General features: G+C 39.4%; 1 protein-coding gene across 1 annotated transcript in view; it reads right to left on the reverse strand.

Annotated features, from left to right (window-relative positions):
- Window positions 1–26613, reverse strand: part of TMEM132D (transmembrane protein 132D) — a 269653-nt gene that overhangs the window by 37655 nt on the left and 205385 nt on the right. The window contains exon 5 of the mRNA XM_009968052.3: window positions 6502–6645. Coding sequence (XP_009966354.2) covers window positions 6502–6645 — 144 coding nt within the window. The remainder of the gene's footprint in view (window positions 1–6501; window positions 6646–26613) is intronic.

The following is a 26613-nucleotide window of genomic DNA, read 5'->3' on the forward strand; positions in this document are numbered from 1 at the left end:
CTGGCGACCTCTCACCCTCAGCTATTAATTTCCACCCCAATGTCACTTCTTTCCCAGTGCTGGCACAAGCATCATGAGTGTCTGAAATGAACTCAGTCACGGAGCAGGAAGCTGGGCAGGCAGACAGCACATTCACCAAAAGAAAAAAAAACTAAAACAAACAAACAAACAAACAAACAAACAAAAAACAACAAAAACCCAAAACAACAACTGACTAATTTTCGCTCAGCTGTGCTCATGTCCAGCAGAAGGACAGGAATGGAAGTTCCATGTTAGTTTTAAACATTCACAGAATTGCACCTTAGCAATTAACACATTAGGGGCGTCCATCCGTCCCCTTTGGGTTCAGCAAATAATTAAATCTGCTCACTCAGATCCCCTTTGGCATCACCATTTGGATATTCTTTAGATTTTGCCTCATTCTTTTTATGGATATTGACATATTCCTCTCAATAAAGGAACAGAAATACCCACAGGAAGAAAGAGATTATCATTCCTGGCTCTAAAGGACCACACATTCTTGCCCATTAAGCACAAAGAGACAGATTTCTGGGTATCTTCTGTAGAATTTTGAGGAAGCCTCAATTCAGGAATTATTTGGATTTTTCCATTACAGAGAAGTTTTGTACCTTATAAGCTTATAGCCTTTCATAAATATAAAGAAACTGCAGTCACAGCAGCTGTAGCAGTCACACTGGGATTTTCAGTATTGATGATTACAAAAAGGCAAACAACTCCACAAAAACCTTGTTACTTCTCAAGATTCACATCAGAATGATGAATTGGCAGAATATAAAAGAGACAAATCCAGTTACTTCAACAGCTTTAGCTGAGTTTCAGATGATTCTTGGGAGATATGGGACTGTTATATCAGTTCTACATTCAGAAGTCATCTTTGCCATGTCTGCTCTTCATACCAGAGAGAGATTAAAATTGTTCCTGCTCCCTTTATAACCAATATCAACAGCACATGGACTGAACTCAACAGTTATTATTACAACTTTTATTTTTGATAGTGCGTTTTTCCGAGTTTGTCCTGTCTCCTGATTACTAGACCAGATCAGAAAAAATATTTTGTTTTTCACAGTTGCTTCATCCTCAGGTAAAAAGTTCAGAAAGATTCTGATGTCAAGAATAGTGAAACTGAGTTGAAATGACAGGACATGATTTCATCATTTTCTATCAAAATGAAATGTTTAGACATCACAGAAAATAAAAACATCCATTTGCTGACTTAAATCAAATGTTTGTTTCAAGACAGCTCAAAAATATTTGGGATAGAATAAGGCAGTTCAGCTGGTGAGAGAAAGCATATTATAGTGGAAAACCATGGCATGAACTTGACCTTCACTGAACCCTCAAGGCATAGATTTATTTTCCCATTATAAAATTGAGCCCTACACAACCATATTCTATGCAAGTGTTCAATCTAGACAAAATCCCATTTGAGAATGGGAAAGTATTTTCCTTTGATATTATTCAAAAAACTATGGTGATTTCATCTGCTTTTTCCTTTTATTTAGGTCCTCTGAACCCTGTGCGATCAAAACCCATGTGACAACCTCACTTGAATGTGATATTGTACATTCTGGTTAGCTAGTTTAATAGCTCGCTGCTTCTGAAACAGGAGCTTGCTCTTCCTCACTCTTCCCCCTCTCCTGCTTTGTGTTGCCCCCCACTGCAGGATGCTTTCTCCTCCTTCTGTCCTTCTCCCTCCACTAATTCACTGGAGCAAACACCAAGAAAGGGTGAAAAACTTGGCTTCTCCCTTTTGACTAGGTGAGCAGTTGGACTCAATCAAGACAAAACATGCATCTCAAATCACTCTTAGCTTGGCTTAAACTCAAGAGATCTCAGGCAAACTGGGATTCTTCATACTCCCTTGTTTTTAAATTTGTGTGTATCTTTGCAGTACCTCCATACTGGGGGGCCATGCCTTTGATCTGCAGCCGTGAGGGTTTTCTTTTCCAGTTGAAAGCTGGAACTGAAAACTTGTGTAATCACATGCAAGAATGTATTGTAAAAAGAATATCAAATGGCCTGCCACTAGCAATATGGTTGCGAAATCTGCAACACTGGAACTGCCAATGCTAAACTAAGGAGCAGATAAAATCCTGGACTCGATTATCTTCTCCCTTTGATTTTTTACTGTGTCACTCCACTAATTTTAGAAGAATTCAACTTTTCCCTGAAGTACACCAGTGTAAGGAAGAAAAGAAACAGCTGTTAAAAGTTTAATGTTTTAAAACACTGTCTGCTTCAGGCTATTTTAAATGCTCTGACACTTCAGTTTTTGTAAAGTCTGTCACTTGATTAAAAATAAGGTTTTTTGCCACTGATAAAACCACACTAAGTGTTACTGAAAGATTTATTAGTCTGCAGTAATATTTTACAAATTGCCAAGTGCGTTGTTATCCTCTCTAATACAGTCCAAAGTGAACAGAGCAAAGCAGCTACCAACCCTTCGCTCTGTCAGCAATAACTTCTTACCATGTAGCTGTGGCTGGAACAGTCTGGCTTCGCAACTCTACAGCAGCTTGATAAACATCAAGCAGGGATAAAACATTACTGCTTCACTCCTCACACAAAGCCAGAAAGATGAGACTGTGCAGAGCATAAGCACAAAATCCAGGCAATCATCCCACAGCCAGAACTGGTTGTAGAGCTTTGGGAAATGGGAATTCAGAGCAAGAGGCCATGCTGTAACATCCTGCACAGCCTCTGCACGTGGGACACAGCCCCACGGCTCTGTGGAAAGTGCTAGGTTGTGCAAAGGATAGAAGTAACAACCCTCAACCCTCCTTACACTCCTTCTGCCCCAGTATTGTAATACAGACAAGAGTTAGTACGCCTGCCTCCCGTTTGCATCTTTACCTGAGATTTCAGAAAAGTACAAGATGCTCTAGAAGGAAATAAGCTAAAAGTATTTTGTTAGAAAAGCACACAATTTTGGATAACACACAGATTTTTAATGGAGTCCTCCACAAAATACAGAGTGTAATATAAAAAGGGCCAGAGAAACTGTATCCTGTTCCCAGTATTGGCATCATTCACTGTTTGACTTCTGGCAACTGGCTTCTGGACAGTGCTGAGAATGTATTGGAATTTTTAGTTAACTGATCAAACAAAATGAACCTAAAGATGTTTTCATTTCAGGGCAACCAAAATGCAGATTTTCAATTAACTCATCAAATTGAAAACCCAGAGCACTGGAAAGCAATTCTTTGTAGACTTTTAGGCTTTGTTGAGCCTTGAAAAAAATGGCCATTTTGAAATGGAAATGTCTTTTCAAAATAAAAGATTAAAATGTTGATTTTTTCCTCTATCCTCATTCTTGATTTAAATCATCTTGAGAATTAGATCCATATTAACAACTCAGCGAAAAAAGTCTGCTCACCAATCTCTCTCTTTTCCATGAGGTCAGTAGGAGTTTTACCATCTACTTCAATGATCAGAACTTCTTCATAGCACTTTGAAATTCTCACCTTACATTTTCTGTATCTCAGCTTCCCCATTTGTGAAACAGAGCCTGTAACAAGTCTCCATTTTTTGGAGTGATTACTGTGACATGGTGAACCAAAGAATTTCAGGCAATAATTGTCAATAAAAATGTTGTTTCAATGGACTAATTCTATCCTGAGTTATTCAACCAAGTTCAAGTAGATGCTGTTTGGTGGAAAACAAGTCAGTGCAGAATTTGGTCCAGCTCTTTAAAGTTCTCTAAAGTCTTAGATGAAATAAGTGAGTAAATAAAAGAATGAGGATACCTGCAAGGAAAATGAGCTTAAACTCACCACTAATCAACACCGAAAATTAGGAAGAAAAGCTAAGACATGAAGACGTAATCAATCTGTTAGATGCTGCATGACAGATACACTGAAAACCAGCAAGAGTAAAGACTCAGAGAAATGTAATCTTAATCTTTATATTTCAATAGGCATTTTAAGCAGACTTTCTTCCATTTTATAGTCACTATTCTAATGCCTAGAGAACAGAAACTCTAATTACCGTTGCATGCTGAAGGCTGGCCAATAATTATATATCTTTATCTTCATTAGATAAGATGTCTGTGAATAAGGCTTGATCTGAAACAGAGCAGGCAAACTGGAAACTAGGAGACACATTTTCAATTAAGATCTCACTTAAAACTGGCAACTCATTTTAATGCTGCTGAAACCTGCTTTCCTACTGTGGAGGAGTGACCTCCAGGGGGATGTTTGCAGAAGCCCAGAATGTCTTGATCTCTGACTAGTGATTTCCTGTTTTGACATAGGGCCTATCATTAGCATCATTGTGCAGTTGTATATATATGGATAATATAAAGCATTCAAGCCTTTATTGGCATATTCATGCACTTACAATTAACAACAGATATGCACTTAAGCAGTACTATCACTTTAACCTCTTTGTCAGGGTTAGAGCTGAACATGTTGTATACCACAAACTGTTGCTGATTTATGTAGGACAAAACCATTACCCAAATACCCAGAGAACATGTCAAATCACTCTGATAAACTAAAATTTCAGAAAACAAGACTGATTTTTAAAATACCTTCCAAATAACATATTTGTTTTCAAATTATTTTTTTCCAGTTCTCTGAAAAAACTGAAAAGCTAGTTAATGAGTGAGTTAGTGAGTGAAGACCTAGCACATTAACTTCCACAACCTAAGGACCCAAAATAATTTCTTTCTGATTTTTAAACATAGATTCAGTCCAACAGTTTTCTATATTTGGAAGATTTACCGGATTCAAAAGGGCTTCATAGAAGCAAAAAAAAAGAGTCTTTATTAAGACAGCCAGAAAGACACATTTAATCATTCCACATGGTGGAAGTTCAGAATAGAAACCCTGAGTAGATTCTAAAAGGAAAATATAAAAAATAATGGACTTCAACATTCCTTGGGTTCATCTTCTGTATAAGACGTTATCATGAAGAAGTCACTTATAAAAAGTTCAATGAGTGTAAAAAACGTAATTTTTTGACAAAAAAATATTAAAATCTCTTTAGAGATAGCTTAAGAAAGATCATTTAAACCTTCATTCTTCAACTACCCTGCTCCAAGTTGTCTCTCCCTCTGTGACATGAGGCTACCAAGCTTGTTGGTATGTCTCAAACTCCCAACAGTTTCCCACATCACAGTAAAAACTAAGTACCTACACTCATCTTCACCTATAAAGGCAAAAAATGTCCACTAGGAAGAGTCTTTTTCAGCTAATGGGGCCCAGGGAGCCTTGCTTTGGAGCTAAATACCTCCCCCTCAGCTGTTTGGAACCAAATTAAAATGAATTAACATAAGAGGGAGGAATTTTAGCAATCCAGTCAGCTTTAGGCTAAGGCAAATTACACAAAGTCCAAGTCCTCAATATGGTGCAGTTCACAAAAGCTAATGGGATAACACTGATTTCCAGCAGCTGGAGGGGTGGTCTGTAGTATTTGTAGTTGTTTTGTGATATGCTGGTTATGGTAAGAAAAATTTATTTTTAACTTTTATTTGTAGCCATATCTCTCATTTTTTCTTCTCAAGTGACAGCCACGGATGAGTTTGTGAAAAAAAAGCTGCTGTAGACAAGCCAACTTTTCTGTCACCATGTTGGAATACTTTCTACAGTATCTCCTACAATCACCACTGTTGACTGTGTTTTCCCACTACCCCTAATGTGTGTTAACCATTAACCAAGTTGAGTAGGAATATGCAGGACTTCTTACAAGCTCTTAGTAGCAATATTGGTACAAACTGAAAGCTTTCAAGAAGCAGCAATTTTCTTGAGGCTCCAGTCAGATCCTAAGATTTCAGTAATAAAAAGGCACTTAAAGGCCTTCCTGCAATCTCTCTCTTCACCACTGGCTAGGAAAGTACACTCTGTGAGTCAAAACTAAGAGTACCAGTGTATTATTGACTGCCATTTATCTTTCAAGGAAGTTTAGGCTATAGAGCTGTTGGTACAGAGTAAATCCACTGGTCAAGTGTCTTATCCAGTAGTTGCCAGTCCATGATGAGTGGCCAGCATATCTCCTGTGAGACACCCTAGTAGCAATTGCAACAAAAGAAAATTCCAAATTTAAAGCTAATGTTGTTTGCAATACACTGCTGGGTCAGTACCAAGAAGAGACCCAAAGTTTGAGTCATACAGCTCCTATCCCAACGTGGCAGACCGACTTCAGAGGAATTACCTTCTTCTCTAGAACATCAGCTGACAACATTCCTGAACCTACACAGCCCATATAGCTGAAAAGTAAAAGGCAAAGCTAGAGTAAACTCTGAAAATACTTCAAAAGTGGGAAGTGACAGACAAGTCCAAGTATTTGACATTCAGGAGGGAAAATGTGCGATTTTGTGGGTTTTTTATTACTCCACTAACCAATCTATACATAACAGTGATAATAAACCTTTGTCTTCCAGAAGTAGAACAGTAGGAAGATGAAAGAACTTGTCACATTAGAAAACACCACTGTTTTGCAGGGCCTCTCTTTTTGTGTAATGAAGCAGTACGATCCTACCTTAATGACATCTTCATCTGATGATCTGCACTCCACAGATTCCAGAAGATCAGTCACAGTCCCATCATCTTCCACGGAGATCACTTTGACAGGGACAGCCACTGTTTTACCAGTGAGAATAGCTGTATTCAGGATCTCTGCTTCCTAAGAGACAAAAAAAAGCCCCTTTAATTAATATATCCTGCTATTAATTCATGAGTACCACCTAGATTCAGCTTTAATTTCTTGGCTATGCCAAGAACTGTTCCAAGTGCAGCAGGCAGGAAAGACAAATTTCTCCCCTTCAATCCTGAAACCAAACTCCCAGTTCTAATTCAGGGCTGTTAAGATATTTGTCATGCCCTAATTGCTATTTCATGAATGCTCATCAAGCGTCAGAGCAACCTAACACTCGAGAAATGACCCTGTACCACATAAATAAGATGTACCTTCATCTAGCAATAGTGAAATCTCTATCTTGAGGAGCTTGCTAATGATCTTGTTGATCACATAAAAATAATATCTTAAGTTCTGCTGTTTTACCCACAAAACTGTTTTCTGAAAGTTTTTCCACAAATACTGAATTCTGTGACATTATTGGACAAATACTGTCAACATTTAGACCAAAGAAATACTGTATAATTGTTAGGGAACAAGTTTGGATTTAGGACAGTCAGAAATCCACTTTGCCTCAAATCTCCTGGGTAACCTTCTACAAGTCCCTGCAGTGGGGGTTGTCTTCTGCAATGCACACAGTTTCTAACTTCCAGCCTGCAGACAGCCTGCACAGGGATAATAGCTGCTACAGAAGCCACCTGATAGCACATTAAAGCCTTCTGGTACACAGGGTATGCTCTAGCATGGCCTCTAGCTGCATGTCCAGTTAGACAGTCAGGCTGGCCAGGTGTATGGAAGCAACTCTAGTCTTAGAGGCAGCCTAAAGACTGCTCATCAGGATGCAATGTTGGTAGATTCAACAATTCACAGCCTCTAAAATGGGCTAGTGGCACTGCCCCTCATGACAGATAAGATCTGGTGTGCCCTGCTCCGCCTCCTAGGGAATTAGTTTAAGAGTGCCATCATTCTGGTCCTGCGTAAATGACTACATGTACCACAGGACTGTAGGGAATCAGACCCTCATCAGGTTTTCTAGGATTATCCTGGCTCTTGTTGGGTAATGGTGGGCAAGCACTTGTTCACAACTGTTTCTTTACATTTTAATGAGGCTTGTGCAAAACCACCTTCTTCCAAAAAGGAAGGATGCTGAGAAAGGACAGGGCTCTTTAAACAAAATGAACTCTACAGTGACCTGTATTTCTGGCATATCATTGTTGTGATGATTATTGCAAAAATGCATTCCTTCTGTTCGATTTATCACTTCTAATTAAAAAGTGATGAGTTCTGATTATATGAGGAGCACAAGACTAAACAGTGCTCTCAGTTACCTGGGTGTCACATCAGTCTGGCACAGCAGGTATCACTGACTTGTGCCAAGATACACAGAGAGCAGAAACTGGTGCCTGAATTCTTCTGCTCCTAATTGCAAGATACTGCTCATTCCTGGAAAGGAGCTTTTCAGAACTGTGCCTGCGAATCACAGACTATCCCATAGAACAAGAGGCTCTTGATTTCAGCCGGCTTTTGTGAAATAAAGGCTTCCAAAGACCCCCAAGTGCTAACTTCTCATTATCTAAATAGCTCACACTATGAGCTCTGAGACTGACCTGATTTTACTTGTGGAAGACAATAAAGTGGGAGATTGAAACCAAGTTACCAGAAGATGATGACTCCCCCTACTGCCTCTTGGGCTAAAGAGGAGAAGCTGAGATTCTCTGATATAAAGGATACAGATCAAAAAGACCTTTTCCTATTACTTAAAGAAACAGAGACACTTTATTCAGACTCAAAGCAATATTTAAAGACATAAAGAGAAAAAAACACCTCCTGATCTTTTGATAGCTGATGCTAAAGTTGCCCCATCCTCACCATGATCTTTAGGGGAGGGTGAAATAGGATTACACAAAAAGAGAATTTAAGAAGAAAATCCTCTCCCCCCCTCATCACAAAAGCCCTTCAGAAATTTTGAAGTTATAATTCAAACAAAGGTGAGAATATCTGCCTGTACTGTAACGCCCTTCTGTCTTGAATTCACATCTGTTCTCAGTAGATAATATATTATTCAGGCAACCGAGATCTCAGAAAGATTTGCAATTTTCTTAGTTCTTTTATTTTTTTCACAGTGGGTTTTGCAACAGATTTACTTCATGCAGGTTATTTAGATACTTTTGCCACTCTCCTATAGGCTCCACAGAGCTGCCAATGTGGGCAGCTTGACGAATAAGCACTATTAAGCATCCGCTATAATTACAGAATCCAGGCATTAAGTCCTGATTTTGTAAACACTTGGGCATGAATCTCATTTCATTGGAACTATGTGAGGCCATACCACATGCCTAGCTACCTGCACGTTGTACCAAGCTGAAAAGACCTGCTCCCCCTCCAAGCAGGAATGGCCTTCTTCCTCCATTGATACATTACAGTATGACCCTTGCAATTATTTTATAAAGCAAAGGGAATTTTAATAACCAAGCCTTTCAAACAGTGTGATTAATGAGGTCTGCTTACCAAAGGCAAATGTAATTTCCCCTGGTAAGTGCTTGTAACTGAGAATGATTCTCACAAGCTTCATGAATTTCTTACGAGTTTCCAAATTTTCCAAGTGTAGCTTTGGATATTCTGAATACAGACTGCATCTTAATATACATGTTACCTGCCACAATATGGAAATATATGCAAGACCAGGCTACTTACTACATCAGCTGTTTTACCATCACTACCTTAGTTTCCTTCTCAGCTACCTTCAAAAAGCATGTGCATAGAGCATCTAATCCACAGGGAATTTCTGCACGTCCAGAGTCTCAGTTGGCATCAAAGCTCAGTAACATGGTCTCAGGTCTTGCCCCAGAGCTTTCTGTCTGAGGCTACAGTCTGACAGATCTGTAATTAACCCAATTGCGTGAATAATCGCAAAAACTTGAATGAAAATACTTAAATGCAAGGAGATGAGTGTATTCTTATGTGTTTCTAAGGAAGCAAATTCATATACTGTCTCTATCCAAAATAAAAGTTCCCAGATTCAAAATTTTGTAGTTTTTGTCTGTATCCATGTTCTAGATCCATGTTCAGAAATGCAGTTTTTTTGAAAACGGTGCAGAGTCCCTATCAGCAGGATGTGACAGTACTTCTGAATCTCAAAAAGTCATAAAAATCTCCAAAACAATATTTGTCCCCTCGCTCTCCAAAAGAAATGAGGGAGGTGGGGGGCAAGACGTGATGCCTGCAATTTATACAAAGGTCTGTGGTGATTTTCTGACTTTCTATCAGCAACTACTTGTTCAATCCCAAGAAAACAAATCCATCCAATACGTTTCTAAAGGAAAAAAGGGCAAAGCAAGCTGGCAATGGTCCGAAACTGTGCTAATCTACACTAGAATATCTGAGCTGTATATTCTGTTTGCAGAGTTTTCAGTACATCTACATGTAAAGGCTTGGAGGATGATTTCTTTAGGCACCTGGTTTACTTCTCACCCTTGAACATAGAGGTATAATAACCATTTACACCAGTTTACACAGCAGGGGCAGAGTAAAATGCTTTTTCAGTCATCTGTTTAATAGCTAGAAAGGGTTTAATGTTCCCCTGGTGAAAGCATACAAAAATTATTTAATTTTGAGGAAAAAAACATGATACTTATTTAGCTATAGAGAGATTTATAGTTCAGAGTCTTAGCATGTAAAAGCTGTAAATCTAAACAGTTACTAATTTAAAAGTGTTACTTTTTGCTGCTTAAGTGATAAAGGAATCTTCTGAAGAAATATTATGTTTTTTATCCATAACTAACATAGATTATAGGAGCTATGATGTCAGGTCATTGCAGGATGGGAATAGTTATGCTTTTGCAAAGCTATAGCCAAATATTTTAATGGCTAACAGTTGATTCCCTGAACAGCTATTAAAAAGATGCTGAACTTTCTCTATTACACAGAATATCTTTATAATTCACATAAACCGAACCCTCCAACTAATAAAATGAAATAATAATCAGAAATAATAATTTTTATCCATGTGATAGAAATCGCTACCATGTTAAAAAAAACAGTAATACTTCCAAAGAAGATTCTGGAGTGAGCATTCTTCACCTACTGAAGAGTTTCATATTAAATACCTGAGCATATTAAGCCCTCCAGCAGAAACATATTCAGACGATGTACACAGTAAGCATCTATTTAAGTAGAAATGCAGAAGTGAATACCTATTAGTTTTTTCAATTTTAATTGGTAGTTTCCCTGCAATTTAATTTCCCTTCAGATATCTTTTGCCTTCTAATTCCTGGGGTGAAAGAAAGTACTTTAAGAATATATTTATAAATCTTAAGGATTTATTTTCTTCCCCTAGTTTTCTCCAAATACACAATATTTCCTAATGTTTGTATTAATAATGACTTTTAAAATAAATAAATACATGACTAACTCATGCTTAGCTTTGAGGCCCCACATCAGATCAATGTGACAAATAAAATTTATTCTTAACTGTCAGCATTCTTTTCCAAAAGCATTTTAGCATGACTCCACACATAATTTTAATGTTGAATCCCTGTGAGTCCTCAAAAACCTCACAACACTACAAGCAGCAGTGAGCAAGGTACCAGCTTGTTTTCAAGAGACCTGCAGACACTTCCTCAACATAACTTGGACTGATCTGCATCTCATATCCTTCAGGAGAAGAAATACTTGTCCTACTATGATACACAAGGGAAAAAATGTATTAAAAATTGCCCACAACACTATAATACGTATTCTATAATCATAGCAGATCTCCAGTTACATTTTATAGTAGTGGAATATATTTTTGCAGGCTAAATATCTAACTTCTAAAATCAAGCATGTTCCTTTTTATTTTCAATAGGTACCTTGCATTTTGGGTTTACTATATACAGACTGCAATAGGGAAGAGAATAAAATAATCATAGCAATCTCCTGAAGTCCAGGGCATGCCACCAAGTGAGAACGAATAGCTGCCTGAAAATCCATCCCATTTGGCACTCATTAACTTCCTCCATTTTCCTCTTTTTGGTTTGTGGTTTTTTTTTGTTTGTTTGTTTGTTTGTTTTCTATTAATCAGCCTGTAGAGCACTAATCCAGGGTACCACCTTGAATCATTTCACTGCTTATTCAAAAAAGGCCCAGATTTTCATCTTCTTCAGCTAGCAGCCATCTTATTTATATCAGAGAATCCATGTTTCAGTCATGCATAACTAATTTCAAATCTTATTTAGCATCAAGTCTCAGAATTAAGAAGCTAAGTGACAGCTGTTTAATTAACTCCTTAAGCTGATTAGAAAGCATTACAGAAATCCCCCCAAGGAAGAGTTTATAACTGTCAAGAGACCCTAAGGTCATGTTAATGCTTCTGTTTAAATTTAGTAAGCTTCTAAACCAATAAAGTCTAAATGCTTGACATCCTCATGGATGTGGTCAAATTCAGCTTTTTCCCTCGTTACCACTGCAAGGATAGGAAACAAAAACAACAACATAGAAGGGATTGAAAAGTCAGAAAGCAGCAGCTAAACAATAAAGCAAATAGATGCATCTCTAAAGGAGCTGCTGTGAGTTCATACAGCCTAACACTCGATTATACTGGATTAGTACTCAATGCTGGAGTAAAGCTGAGCTTGCACCTTAAATGCAGAGTCATCTCCCAGCTTCTGGTTGCAAGTACAAAGGTTTGTTCATTGGTTCTTAAAACTTAAATCCACCTTTAATGATAAGATTATGGCAGCTAAAGTGCAAGTTTTAGAAGCAGCTTCTGGGGCTAGATACATGGTGGTGCAGAGAAACTGAAATGCTCCAAAACAAATTTCCTCACTTGTAGCACATTATTGTCAACTCTGAGCTTGCAAACAGCTTCTTTACTTGCCCTGTGGTTTCCAAGCCTTTAAGGTGCACTAAAAAATTTGAAAAATTAGTTGCAATTATTCTGTGTCTAAAGGAATAAAGGAACTGTGGCCAGAAATAACACAAAATAATTTCTGAGGCCTTTAATATAAATAGAAGAGTTGCAAGTACAAGTTGAAATACAGCAAGTATGACAAATGATGGTGAAACCTGAGTGCAAAAATGTGGAAAGACTGAAATGAAATTCAAAGTTAGCTATTTGGTTTAAGGTGTGCACCTTTCATTTTTCAAAGTGAATTCTGAAGTTACTAGGAATGGGAGAGATGAAGGGGATATAAAAGCAAATTAATCACTTTAATTTAAGTATTTGCTACTTAATCAGCTTCCTTTTTTTCTCTGTACAAGCAAGAGAGTTCCACAATCAGATGCGCTGACACAAAGTTAAAAAAGAGCACCAGCAGCAAACCAAATGCATCTTTCTCTGGATATATCTACCTGCTGACTCCTAGTCTTCCACATAGCTTCTAGAGAGGGAAAAAATGGATTTTTTTTTTTTTTAATAGCAAAATGTCATTGCAAAACCATTGTTCAGAAAGAAATGTGTGGCAGAATCAATGTCTGAATATATTTGTCATTCTTCAGTCTGTGATTCCTTGAAAAGTTTAGGCTGACATGCAGTGGAGGGGGGTGACTCACCCCCCGCCATGCTCTCACTTCTCCAGTGGAGCAGAATCAGTGCTAATGGAGTAAGCGGATTTGGCAAGGATGAACAGTGAAACAAAGCCACATATTCATATAAAGAACAACAATCACAATTTTCCAGTTAAAATAAGAACAGCCAGTGGCTGGATTGTGCTGCAGGGAAAAAGAAACGGATAATCACAGAGACTGCCTGCTCCTCCTACTGTCACACATGAGGCCTTCAGGAAAAATACCTAATTATATTTAATCCAAGAGTTAACTTTTGCAAAGCCTTTTAGATCTTCTATATTCTTACTAATGAACCTTCATCTCTGTATAGATAGAATATATCACTGCTAAGTTTGAGGGGGGGAAAGGAAATGCTAAATAGATAAGACAGTGTTGTGTGTAGTAAATAGGGAGAGAAGGAGCAAAATAACAGGTAAGTATTACAAAGTAAAAGTGGGATCATTAATAAGATGACCAACAGTGAAAGGTCTCTCATTACACAGCCTGTGATGTTCAGTGAAAAGCTCAAGAAGGAAATAAATGTATCTTAGAAGCAAAATCCAGGTGCTACTGTACCTGACTTGGTGAAGTGAGGCTGCTGTTCAGGCTGGTAAATTCCCTTGTTTCACATTTGTATGTTGTTATGACCAGGCAATCCTGACTTGTAGACACTGCCTATTATTGTGGGATGCAATTCCACATCCTGAAGTGATGAAAAAGCCAGGAAATAAACCACCTCACTCTAAGGGAGAGAAAAATACCCTTGCCTGTTGTGTCCCTTTTCCTTACCTTTGTCTGTCTCATGTATCTGTACTGGAATTGCTCAAAACAGGGACTTTTCTTTTTTTTTTTTCTTTTTTTTTTGTTGTATTTGTACAGTGTCCAGTCCACAGTTCAGATCTGAGGTCAAGCTGCTGAACCAGCTAACAACAGGTAACAGTCTTCTTGAAGGTGAAACATGGCAAGCACACAACAAATGCAAGAACAAAGTCGGGGTGATAGGACATTGCCTCTGTTTTCGGTGCTGTTATTTACAGCCCTACTGCTGGGATAAAGGCACACAAGGTTTTAATGTTTTTAACTGTGACTTCACAGAGCAGAATTGTGTCATTTTAAGCCTGTATTTTCTGTTAAGGATTTCTGGGAGCAGGAAGCACACAGGCAAACTATCTAGAAAGAGTAATGAACTGTTTAACAGGACAGTTCACATAGTTACCAGTAAGCTATCCAAGCTGCTCTACTGGATCTCCTTTAAACTCAGCTGAGGAGCCAAATCCTCCCATGGGAGTTCACTCTTCCTAGCTGTAGAGTTATTGCAAATTTCAATTTGTCTCATATAAAGTCCCTGTAATGCTTTGATGTCTAACATTTAGGAATTGTGTTAGCATACTTTTGGCAAGTTCTCTTTTGGTGTTTTGGTGGTTTGCAGTGCTAAGTAGGCTACCATGATCCCAGGAAGCTGTCATGTACATTGTCTGTTTTTCAAAGTCAGAGGGCTATGAAGTCTGCAAATTGTCAGGCTGTGATTCTTTAGAGAAATTGCTAATTAATTCACAGGCTCCAAACTGTAATTCCATGAAGCTGCATGTGCATACTTGATTTTGGTCTCTAGGCAGACTGCTTTAGCTGATAATCAACAAGGTTTGCTCTTAAAAGCAAACAAACAAACAAACAAACTTGGGGAGGATTTCTTCTTTGCTTTTCCTAAGCAGGCTGCCAGCACTTTCAGACATCATTGCAGGAGGGAAAGGCATGTCTGATTGTCAAAGGAAGACCTTTCAGAAAAGCAGAGCTGGGAGATCTGGCCTAAGGTACATGAATATACTGTGTCTGATGCTGCTGAACTGCTGAGACTGGGGAGACTGGTAGGGACATGTCATGCGAAATTAGCTAAACCCAATCAAAATTTCACACATGGGGTCAGTATCTCAGCTCCTGGATTGATGTGCCAGCGTGAAGGCTCTTTAGATTCTCAGGCCTGCAGTTAGGAAGCCTAATGCAGAGGTTTGGTGCCTGCAGGGGTTTTGGAGCTCTGTAAGGGGTGGACTATGGGATGTGATGTAGGGATTTCCAGCAACAAAATGAAAGCTCTAGGATATCACTTCAAAGAAAAGATGCCAACAAGACTTTAGCAATGCAATTTAGCAGAGTAAATATTTGGTGCAATGTGTAGCAAAGCCAGAATGACTGGGGTCAATCTGACTGAAACAGCTTCGATTTCATGGGGGGAAGCATTGAAAATCCCGAAACAAATCACTGGCCTTGTTTAATATGTGGGGTTTTATTTTTCTTTTCTTTCACGCACAGCTTGCTGCTGTCATTCCCAGGCTGTATTCTGAGCTGCACATGAATCCTTTCTGTCTTCCACCCTGTGCTAACCCCTATGTGCTCAGTGGTGTAAAGGGAATACTAAGGGTCATGGCGAGGGAACCCTTTCCCCATCTGCCACACAGCTCCTTGGGGCCTGGCCAATGAGAAGCAGATTAGAGCAACCGTTGGGATGCAGAAATATCTAGCAGAGAAATTTGACAGGTTTTTTTTTTCTGTCATTATCTGCTTTCCAGAGCCAGATAGGGACAAAATCTGCATACTTCCCTGCCTCCATACGCTGCTCCTCTCCCCGTCCTGTGGCCACTGCTGCCCCGAGGCGGGTGACAGGGCAGGGCTCTGTGCCACCAGGCACTCCCTCCAGCCCCAGACCTCACTGTCTGCTCTGGACACAACCCTATTTCTGCACTGTCACAGCCAGCAAGTGACAAGCTGAAAGAGAACTGAGGCTAGGAAGGGCGGGAGACAGGGAGTGGGAAGAAATCTGAGGCAGAAGATGGGGGAAGCGGACAGAGAGGGAGGGGGAGTCTCACAGCTGCTCCAGAGGTTAGCTGCTGACTGCAGAAAATACAGGAAAAGTACTGTCCCACTTTGTTAAAGGATACGGGACTTTGCAAATTTCTATAAAATACGGTACATGTAGCAAATTCTGCAATGGATGCTGGGCACAGCTGATAACTGACGCTGTTGTTTCAGCAGAGACCTCCCTGCTCACATACATTGCTCTCATACCCCATTGTCTGTTCTCTCCCTCCCACATAATCACATGTGGGATGAAGCCTGTTTCTGCACTGACTGGAACTACTGATACTATAGATTTGGAATGCATAAACGAGTCAATGATCACAGAAGCTACATCAACTTTCTTGGAAAAATAGTTCTAAGTACTTATCACAGAGGTAGAAATGATGTGTCTTTATGTTACTGGGGAACAAGCTTTCTGTAAAAGGCTTTCACAGACCCAGTCCATGTGGGAATCAGGCCCCATCAGAGTCCTCTGAGTTATGCAAAACATATGGAACAAAAGGAGATTCTGTGTTTTATTTCGTGAATAAGTTTAAATTTTTCTATTGTTTTATCAACAAATAAATTCACACCTGAAAACAACCTCAGTATCATCTTGTAACGTGTGACAATACACCTGCTGAGGTCTATATACCAGTGCTTTATGCAGTTTTGTTCGTACTTTGAAGCCCTGTAGTGAAACATTCAATTATTTTCACACACCAAACTATCGCCATGAGTCTGTCTTGGTGACTCACATTTTCTTTGTCAGCTACATGTTTACACTGACCTGTCTGAAGCCTGACTGATGCGGGCAGAGGCGCAGATGCAGCCGTTCTTATTGCAGATACCCACAGAGGACTCCCCTCCTCCGCTGGCTTGCCAAGCACCAAACACACAGCATCGACTTAGTCTTTTGGACTTGAGGATCTCCATCAACCAGGCAAACAACGCAAAGGCCTCATTTTCACCTCAAAGTCTATGATGCTTTTGCCCCATTCTACCAGGCTGCTCTGTTACCTCCTACAATTTTCCCAGCTTTTATGTCTACGAGTCAGATTTTTCACCAGCACATCTGTGCTTTATCCCATGACACCTGCAGAGATAGTTATTTTACAACCCTCTTTAAAATTCAGCTCTGCCAAAGTAACTAGAGGATGTTGCAAGTCTCAAACAGCCATGTTTATTCCTCACCTCCTATCTTTCACAACTATGGTTTAACTCTGTGAGGTCAAGCAAGATCTGTCAGCAAAATAGGTAAATCAAGGTGCACATATGCTGTATATAAGTATATAGAGATTCAGTTCCTTCTATGACTACAAAGTACTTCTCAGAGAGGAAAGCCATTTAGCATCATCTACAGTAACAACAATCCTAACACATTTATCAACTCTGACTTGATTTTCACATAATTTTAAAAGTTGTGCTGTCACCCTTTTAGTTTTCCAGAGGCAAAGGCTGAGAAGCGATAAGGTTAGGAGAGCTGTCCAAGCCTCCTAACAGAGCCACTGACAAAGCCGGGAGCAATCCCTGGAGCTCTGCCATCCCATTTCCCCTGTTGCACATGGAAAATCCTGATAGCAGCATAGATGATGTACCAAGCATGGTGGGAAGACAAGGAGAAAATGATGCAGTGACAATGAGAAAAAAGCAGATTTGCAAGGATGAAATCTGCCCCAATGTGGCAATTAATGTGAGCTCCCATGGCAGAGGCAGAGAGCAAGGGCCAAACTACTTTTTCACATTTCTAAACAGAAGAAAGAGGTTTGTAAGGAACAAGAGAACTCATGTTCTCCTGGTCACCATGCAGAGGAGAAGTGACTAAGTTGCCTATTCCAAAGTTTCCTTACAGATTGGCCTTGGTAGTTTTCATAGCACATTCATATTTAGGAATGTCAAGCAATAAGCAGACTGAGCTAAATTGGGACCATCACAGGGGCCCTGGAAACCTGCCTCAAAACCAAAAATTCATTCACGAGCAGACCAACTGCAGAGCAGCGGGGAAGCCTACAGCCAATGGGCTCTGCTGGGATGGTAATTAGCTCTTCATTTGAACTTTAAACAGAAACACCAAAATAAACAAAAGGGACACAGAAAAAATATGATGTTCCAGATCCCATATGGCAAATCGGGCCAAAATCTGCTCTGAGACATGTGACCATGACCTTCGTGAGGACAACACAATGCCTAGGGCAGAATTTGGGTCACAGTATGTCCTTAGGAAACATCCATGACAGTGACTGGATAAGGACACTGGCCCCTGTCTGTAATGGCTGCAGAGGTTGTACCCTCATATCACTGTGGGCAAACTCATCCATTCGCTCTGTCACACCATGCGTTGAGAAGGGCATTAACACTGTATTTCTAGGAACAAAAGTAGGCAAGTGCCATTTACCCACATCTACCTTTGATTATAACACTGCCATATCTACAGCTGAGGAGTCCAAAACTTCATCACTTCGCATTTGGTTTTAGTAAGGAAATTTTGGTTTGTGTGTGTGTGTGACAGCAACCAAAATTATATTTCCAAAAACCTCCCTACTTACAAGTTCCATGCCCAGAAAAGTATTTTGGTACCTGGATTTCAGAGGCACTACTGATTTAGAAATTTTTCTGTGTGATTAGCTAGTGACAACAACTACTGCCAGATCCTCTGCAGATATAAATGGGTGCAACTTTGCTGATCTTGCAGATATGCCAAGAAACAGACCCATACATTTATTTCCCTTGCCATACATGAAGGCTATAGTACAGGGCAGTATAAGAATCTGAATGAAGATAGTATATTTTTAGATCTGATGAATTAGGCAGAGAAAGAAAGTAGTGAGCCTGCAAGCTCTGCTTTGATCATTTAGCTTTTGCAGATTTATGACAAATTGTTTTTTCTGCATGAATCTGAACTGATACAGATTTACATGAGTAGTTAAAAAGTAATACCAATTGGGAAATAAAATCCCTAGCAGCACCACAGAAAAGCAATAAACTTAAGCAGCAGTTAGACAGCAGAATGATCAGAAGTGTTTTATAATAGAAAAAAAATTAATAACAGATAAAAAGAGCAGTTGGACACTTGTAAAGCCAGTTGTGGCAGGCTGAAAGCAGGGAATCCAAAAAGCCATTAGAAAAAAAGACATGAAGAGCCTTGCAATAATATCCTGGGGAACATGCATGCTGCAGATTCAATGCCTTTAAGATTATATTGTACGTTCTGCAACTATTGTTTCATGTCTAATCTTTCTGGCAAGATTGGTAGAGAACTTATGTTAGCGTCAGTCCAATGTCCTCAAGGAAATAAATCTGGACTTGACATCAAATTACATATTTTGTACCCAGGACATTTGAAGTATTTTCCTAATCTGATGTGTACAGAGATCTGTGTCCAATAGCTCTTCTGATATCAGTGCAAGAGTAACAGCTTCCTTTTTTTTCCTTCAGCTTCTTCCCATTTTAAGTATGAGAAAAAAAATCATCTGAATAAAGCACTATATTAAGAACTAGTCACTGTATAATGATTATGAAATTGTGAACCTGAACAGTTCTAGGCTGCAACACTCACACTGCTAATAAATGCTGTTATTTGCACTGTTAGATGACTACACAGGAGCCTGTTTCCAAGGTCACACATCTAGAAATGATTGGGACTCATACTGCATTTGATTACTTCAACATCAAAATTCTCACTGATTTTAATGACTGTTAACCTGATGACTAACAGATCATTTATCTTACTGTGATAGGATAGTCCATAACCTTAACCAAATGCAACTAACAGTGTCGAAAGGTCCTAGCCTTTTTTTTTTTTTTTTTTTTAATTTTGAAAATTAAGAAAGATATGCTTGAAGAATGAGTTTTTTCCACATAACTTGTTCAGAGGTAAATTTACAGTCAGGAAGGAAAGGGAAGGTAAGGAGCCTTTTATCGATAGTTTATAAAGTGCTTGATCCGATAAATAACTGCCTCCAGATGCCAACATTGAGCCTGGTGTGACCATTTATCACCTTGTTACCAGCTATACAGACTGTCTCTAGACATTTGCTCCTGCAGGAGCCAAGTTGATAAACGGTTGCAGTAGGCTCAGAACTGGTTTGTGACAAGCTTATTTACTGGGTTAAAAAAGAAGAAAAATCTTTGGATGACAGCAATAAAAGCTTGGTTCTTCTTCAAGGTGCCGCCAGACACATGGGACTGAAATAATCTGACTTTTGCTTTTATTTGCTTAGGTTTTCCTGTTTGTTCAAAATTTACTACAAGCTAGGGGCCATGTATCCAAAAGCTGCACAAAGCTCCTGACCTACCTTGATAAAATTACAGTTTTGCTCAACAAAAACCTGTTTTCAAGAATCAGTTAGTGTGAGAGCTTGCACTGACTTCACTGAGATCTGGTTTGAGCTGAGTTGGTAAATTATCAGTGGTTAGATGACAACCACAATCTCCCCATAATTCAATGGGGTTTTTATGCCTTTCTGCTTTCTACATTAGGAATTTCCCCCAATGTCCCCAGCATTTCAACACCCCCTTCACAAAAAGCAAATAATCCTTTTTACTTTCCTTCTCTAACCTCCTTTAATTATTTATTATTCATGTCTAGGACAACTGAGAAGGGCCAAAAGGGCTAAAAAGGTGATGCAAGAAAAAAAGATGACAGAGAGGGTATAAGAGAGATCCATGGGATGATCAGTAGTATGGTGAAAGGAAGTCAGGACCAGAGATTCATAGTCTTACATCACAGAAGAAAAGGGGGAAAATTATCAGATGTCAGGGCTCAAAACAAACAGAAAATGATGCTCTTCTACATAAAGTAGCTGAATCATTAAATGAAAACAGGAATGTGTGCATGGATTGACCTCCGTTGCAATTCAGAGAGCATTAAATAAATTAATGGAAGAAAGAACTAGATTACACTTCTAGATCACAAACATGCTGAGTTACACATCCCTGAAAGCAGCTTACTTTGCTTTTATATCATTCCCATGGCATCTGCTATCAGCCACTGTTGGACATGAGGAAATGGATCAGAAAAATCTTTGGCCTTAGCCAGTGTGATTCTCTAGGTAGCAACTGTAGCTACTTACTATAGTATTTACTGTAGCTGTAATTTAAAAGCAGAACTAAAACTTCTTCCCACTGAGTGGTTCATCTATTGTCCTGCTTTCAGGGACTCATTTTGTAGATAGAGTTGAAGAATTGTATTGGTTAATGGAATGGATTTTGGCATTAGTGAAAAATATAAGCCCTCAATATCAAATATTAAATTATTTCTGATTAATTCCTTTATGGGCTTGGACTTGTAACTGATTTAATACTCCTGGATAATTACTTCCATTATAACCATGTCTTTGATTTTTAATTAACCGCACAAAGTTTCTAATTCAAATCTAATATTACCTTTGTTAACACTGTCAACTCTCTGTTTAGAGATTCTGTTCATATTAAACTCTGATGCTTAGACCTTAGAGTCTCTTTTTCACAACTGTGTGAACAGATTCTGTATGAGGCTACATAGTCTACTCTGCATAATCATCTGTAAAAATACTGTCTTCGGTATCCTGAACACTGCTGTCTGCCAAATAACCCCATTCTCTTAGTACTACTGCTCCCACATCATCTCATCTGACTCACATGACTCCCCTGATACAAATTTGGTTGGTCATTCCAGTAATACGTCTCCTGATTATCAGCTACATCACTAAAACTGTTGACATGTTTTAAGTTAGGACATGCACAGAGCTTCATCTTTTATTGGGGACAAGTACTTAATCTCTCTTCCTGACTAATGAAAATCTGGAATAGCTGTCTCTACATGATCTTATGATTATGCTGAGATAATGAATGATACTGATACAATGATATGTGTATGATGACTTTATTTTTGTTCTCTCTGGCCAGTTAGAAGCCGCTCCTGCAAGAGGCGTTATGATAAAAAATACCAATAACCTATTGACTATGTCTCTTTGGGAGCTGAGTTTTTGACCAGGCTGTGTCCTAGCTGTAGCAGCATCATGCATTTGTTGCAAGAGTACTGGAAAAGTACAACATTTTCAAACTTGTGTGCCATTACTCACCTGAATCCATATTTACAGAACTAATTAAATGACTTTACTCCATTAAAATTCAATACAAGTGAGCTGCCTGGGAATTGTGTGCTGAGAATTTTCAGTGATCAGACTCCTTATAATTTAGAGTGTGGATATGAATTTAGGTGTCATACTTGAACCATTCACATCAGAATTTGATCCTTGCTTTGAAAATGTCAGTTTTTCTACTTTAACTTCCTTGTAATTAGATTCACATTTGCCTATGGAAAGAGGATACTGACAGTACTTACAAAACTCCCTTGAAAACATTGTTTGGATAAAGGGTGAGACATAGTATGTAAAATGCAGAGTGCCAGCATCACTTTGCATACTATCACATCGTGACAAATAAATGGATATTTTTTATTTTTAAAACGCATGCCCTTTTTACGTTTTAGGCATCCCTTGAAGTCTCCTTTATTTTGTGCAATTTCTGCCTGCCACCAGTCAGCTTGACTCTAGCTGCCACCCATCACTGTTACTTCTAGAACAGTTTGCAGGGTGGCCCAGAGCTCTCCTTTTATCTTGGGTGTCAAGCACACCCCACTGTGCTCCCAGTCACAACAGGTCAGTAATGAGGATCTAAACTGAGTCTTGAATGATCATCTGCCATTTGACAACTTGTTTCACTATGGCAGCTCCACCAGAGTGGCTTCACATGAGAGGCACGTGTCACTCTCTCCAACACAGATGGGCCTGATACCACCTAACATAGGCTGCCATCCTGACACCATCCTGACATAGGCTGCCATCTTTCAGATAGAAGTTAAACAGTCCCTGAAGAATCCCCATAACTGTCTTTCAAGGGCTTTTTCTTTTTATGATGTATACATACCTGGTTTGCCTGCAAAAGATACAAACTCACCTATTAATTAGTGTATGGCTTAGTGGAAAAGGTAGACTTGCCTATAATCAAATTTCTTTTTCAGTACCTAGCATTTTTACAAAGGTTAGTCTTAGGGCATTGGACACTCTCCTGTTTGACGTGCTAGCTAAATGTCAACTGCACAGAGCAAAAGCACCCAACTGGCACCTCAACTTTTACATTCATTATATTCAGCTTGTCATCGTTTGAGCCTGGTCGACAACCAACCACCGCAGCTGGTCACCCTCCCTTGCCCCTCCCCACCTGGGGATGGGGGAGGGAATTAGAGGGGTGAAGGGAGACTCACAGGATGAGATAGGAACAGTTTAATAATGGCAATAAAATGAGAACAATGATGATGATGGGGGAAAGAAAAAAAAAAAAAGAAATATATAAACAGGCAATGCACAGCGTAATTGCTCACCACCTGCTAACCAATATCCAGCCCGTTCCCGGCCAGCGACCCCGAGATACCAAGACCTCGCAATTGCAATCCCAGAAGCGAGCGAGAGAGAACCTTCCCAACCACCCCTCCTCTATATAGTGAGCATGACGTGTCATGATATGGAATATTTCACTGGCCAGTTTGGGTCAGGTGCTCTGTCCGTGCTCCCTCCCTGCTCCCTGTGCCCTTGCGCACGGGCAGGACATGAGGAGTCGGAGAGTCCTTGAAGTCTCGGTAGCAGCTGAAAACATCACTGTGCTATCAGCATTCTTCTCATACCAAACCCAAAGCTACATCCAAAACACAGCACTCACCTAGTCCCTGAAAAGGAATATTAACTCTATTTCAGCCCAAACCAGGACACAGCTCTACTTAATTTGGAAGGTTTTCCATACTATTTGTTAGGCCTTTCAGAGTACTGGGATTATACAGAAGGTTTTTTGCCTGAATGACACTAAATGGTACAGATTTTGATTTTAGGGAGGATGAATTCACATTTTTGTGCTGGGATTTTTCAGTCTGTTTTGCTGTTTATGACACCACCTCTTTTACAGATGAGGTTCAAATCGAGTTTAACTAATAGGGCAGCAATTATCAAGTGTGTAAACAAAGAAAGGAGAGGTGGCCTAGACACTGACTCCCTACTTCAGCCACATATGCCCTGAAAGGCCTGAAGAACAGTTATGAAGTCTAACTATGCTTCTCAATTCTCTATGTTTAGCTAAAGGATTATAATTCAGTATAATAATACATTATTAGGTAACTGTAATACAATTCTCTAACTACAGTCATAAGGCACATCTGAAAAATATATATGTATGAAAAACTAAGCATGTGGGTGCTAGTGATAGTCAATTCTCACAAATGCTAAAGAATTTCTGAGAGCACATAAAGATTTGGCAGAATTTCTACAGATTTTGAAGCTTTCAACTATTTTTCCATTAGGATTCCCAAAGGAGCTCAACCGAGAATCGAAAGCTTTGCAGAAAAACATCTTTTAAAATGAGAACACAAGAATAATGTGCTGCTGTTCTACCTCCACTAGTTGGCACCACAATGAACTAAGATTGGGAGCATCAGGTTATAAATTGTGTTCTGATTCCACCCAGTCACTGAGCTGCCTCTGCACCTTGCCTGCATCCCAGAGAAAAAGATGCTACAACTTATTCCTTGGTTAACACGAACAAGAAAATGGAGCCTAAGAAAATAATTATGTTGTGCTTGAGGAAATATGGAAATAACCATGAGCTGCTGCATTTAACAGACTTTTTGAAATTAAATTATTTGTATTCAAATATGTGCAAAACCAATGATCATTTTTGGTTTTGATCAGCTCAGCCTGTTCTTTGGGGAAATTAACTGGATGCTCTGGGTGTAAACATTCTTTCAAAATGCTTACCATAAAGCAATGTTTTCCTCCTGCTCTCCCTAGCACCAGAGCAATTTTCAAAGCATTCCCATTGATAACACAAACAAAAAAGACAGACCACTTCATCAGGAGGACCAGAAATTGCAATCAGAGAAGTAATATTTAAAATACAATTTAATCTATATTCACATCATCACCTGGTCTTTTCCAGGCTGTGTGTGGGTAGTGTGCAGAGACTTTAAGTAGGAACAGATATATTTATGATTGCTAAAGACTAGAAGTAGACATTCAGAAGCTTTAGACAAAAGGTGGTTTGCTAAGCTACCTACCCAGACCAATGTGAAAGCAAATATCAGTGTCAGAAGCTCATTTACAATGAACTGCTGTAATCTATTTCTAATTAAGTCAGAGGGATAAAGCATTTAAAGTCTCCTAATACTGGTAACATCCTACCAGATTTTTGTATCAGATCTAGATGCAGTATATTTAACATCCTCTCAGAGAGTTTTGTTCAAAGAGGAGGGGAAGTTCATATTGGAAATTAATATCTCTGAAAGCTGGCCATGATGAATACTGGAGCTGAGCTTTGCTTGTAAGTGGAATGAAAATCACAAAATATTTTCATGTGCTGCAATGTGCAAAAATGACAGTTGTAGTTAGAGCAGCATCACGCCAGAGGTTAGAAAGGGCATTTCGTTCATGACTTCAACCCCAGCATGCTGACAAGAACATTTCATCAGGTCCACGGCAGTTCAGAGGATGGGGGGATTGAAACCTCATGGTTTGTGATTTAGACAAGAAGCCATGAATCCAATATCCCTGCTGGGAAAGGGAGAAACATGAGCCAAGGATGGATGGCAGTGGACAGTCAGAGCTGGAGTCTGGGAGCACTTTCTCTTGCAGAAGCTAGCAGGATCAGTTTTATATTGCTAGACTGTGAACCAGGAACACAACACACTTTCCCTGAGGAATGCAAATGATGGCCACAGCCCTCCCCCTCTCCTGCTTCTCAGCCCCTCTGCTGACCATTTGGTCCTGCTAAGCCAGCAGAGAGTTAAGTACATAATTCAATCGGGTTCTGCTGGAATGGCTCAGCTTTGGGTATGATGTGTACTGAGCCACCAGATAGGATAGGACGGTATGAAGATTCCTGACCAAGATGGCCGGGGGGCACTGAGCAGTTAAATCAGTTTAAGCTGCCTCAGAAGAGCAGATTGCAGAGAAATAGGAAGAGACACCTGAGCACTGATATGTCTCCTGAAGTGCTCACCACCAGCTCAGCACATCTCCATCTCCAAATTAGGTTCATGCTTGTCCAGCCCTTCCCTTTGCTAGATGAAGGGTCTAAGAAGGCTGAAATAGGACCCTTGCACAGAATGAGGCCAGGCCACATCCTATCCATCCTTGATCTTCAGAGAAGAAGACAGAATTGAATTTGAACTTCTGCCTTTCCCATGTATCACAGGAGGACTTCATTTTCTTCATGGCCAGCCTCTGATGTCCAGAATTATCAGTATCAATATCCTCATTCATCTCCCTTAGTTTTCCTTCAATTCCTTCTATAATTGCTTGGGGATATTAAGTACTGCCAACATGGGGGTTATTATTAACCCTAGGCAAAACATGCAATGGAAGACCACAAATTTTAATTCTTGACTTTTTACCACAGTTACACCTGACCGAGAGATGACACCTGAACTCTGACTTCAAGCTCTAAGTAAATGGCTGATGAAGAGTTAATGACTATCAGAAAATGAAATGACAGCATTTGAAGAAGAAAAGGACAAGCACACTCATGGTAAAAACTTACAGCGTTAAGTTCACACTATCAATTTCTATAAACATGTCATCACCCTGCCTATACAGATCTTATGAGATTCTTGCAAGTTCTTGATCATAGTATCAT

This window comes from Tyto alba, unplaced genomic scaffold (genome assembly GCF_018691265.1).
Source record: "Tyto alba isolate M040663 unplaced genomic scaffold, T.alba_DEE_v4.0 Super-Scaffold_44, whole genome shotgun sequence".
NCBI classification, from domain to species: Eukaryota; Metazoa; Chordata; class Aves; order Strigiformes; family Tytonidae; genus Tyto; species Tyto alba.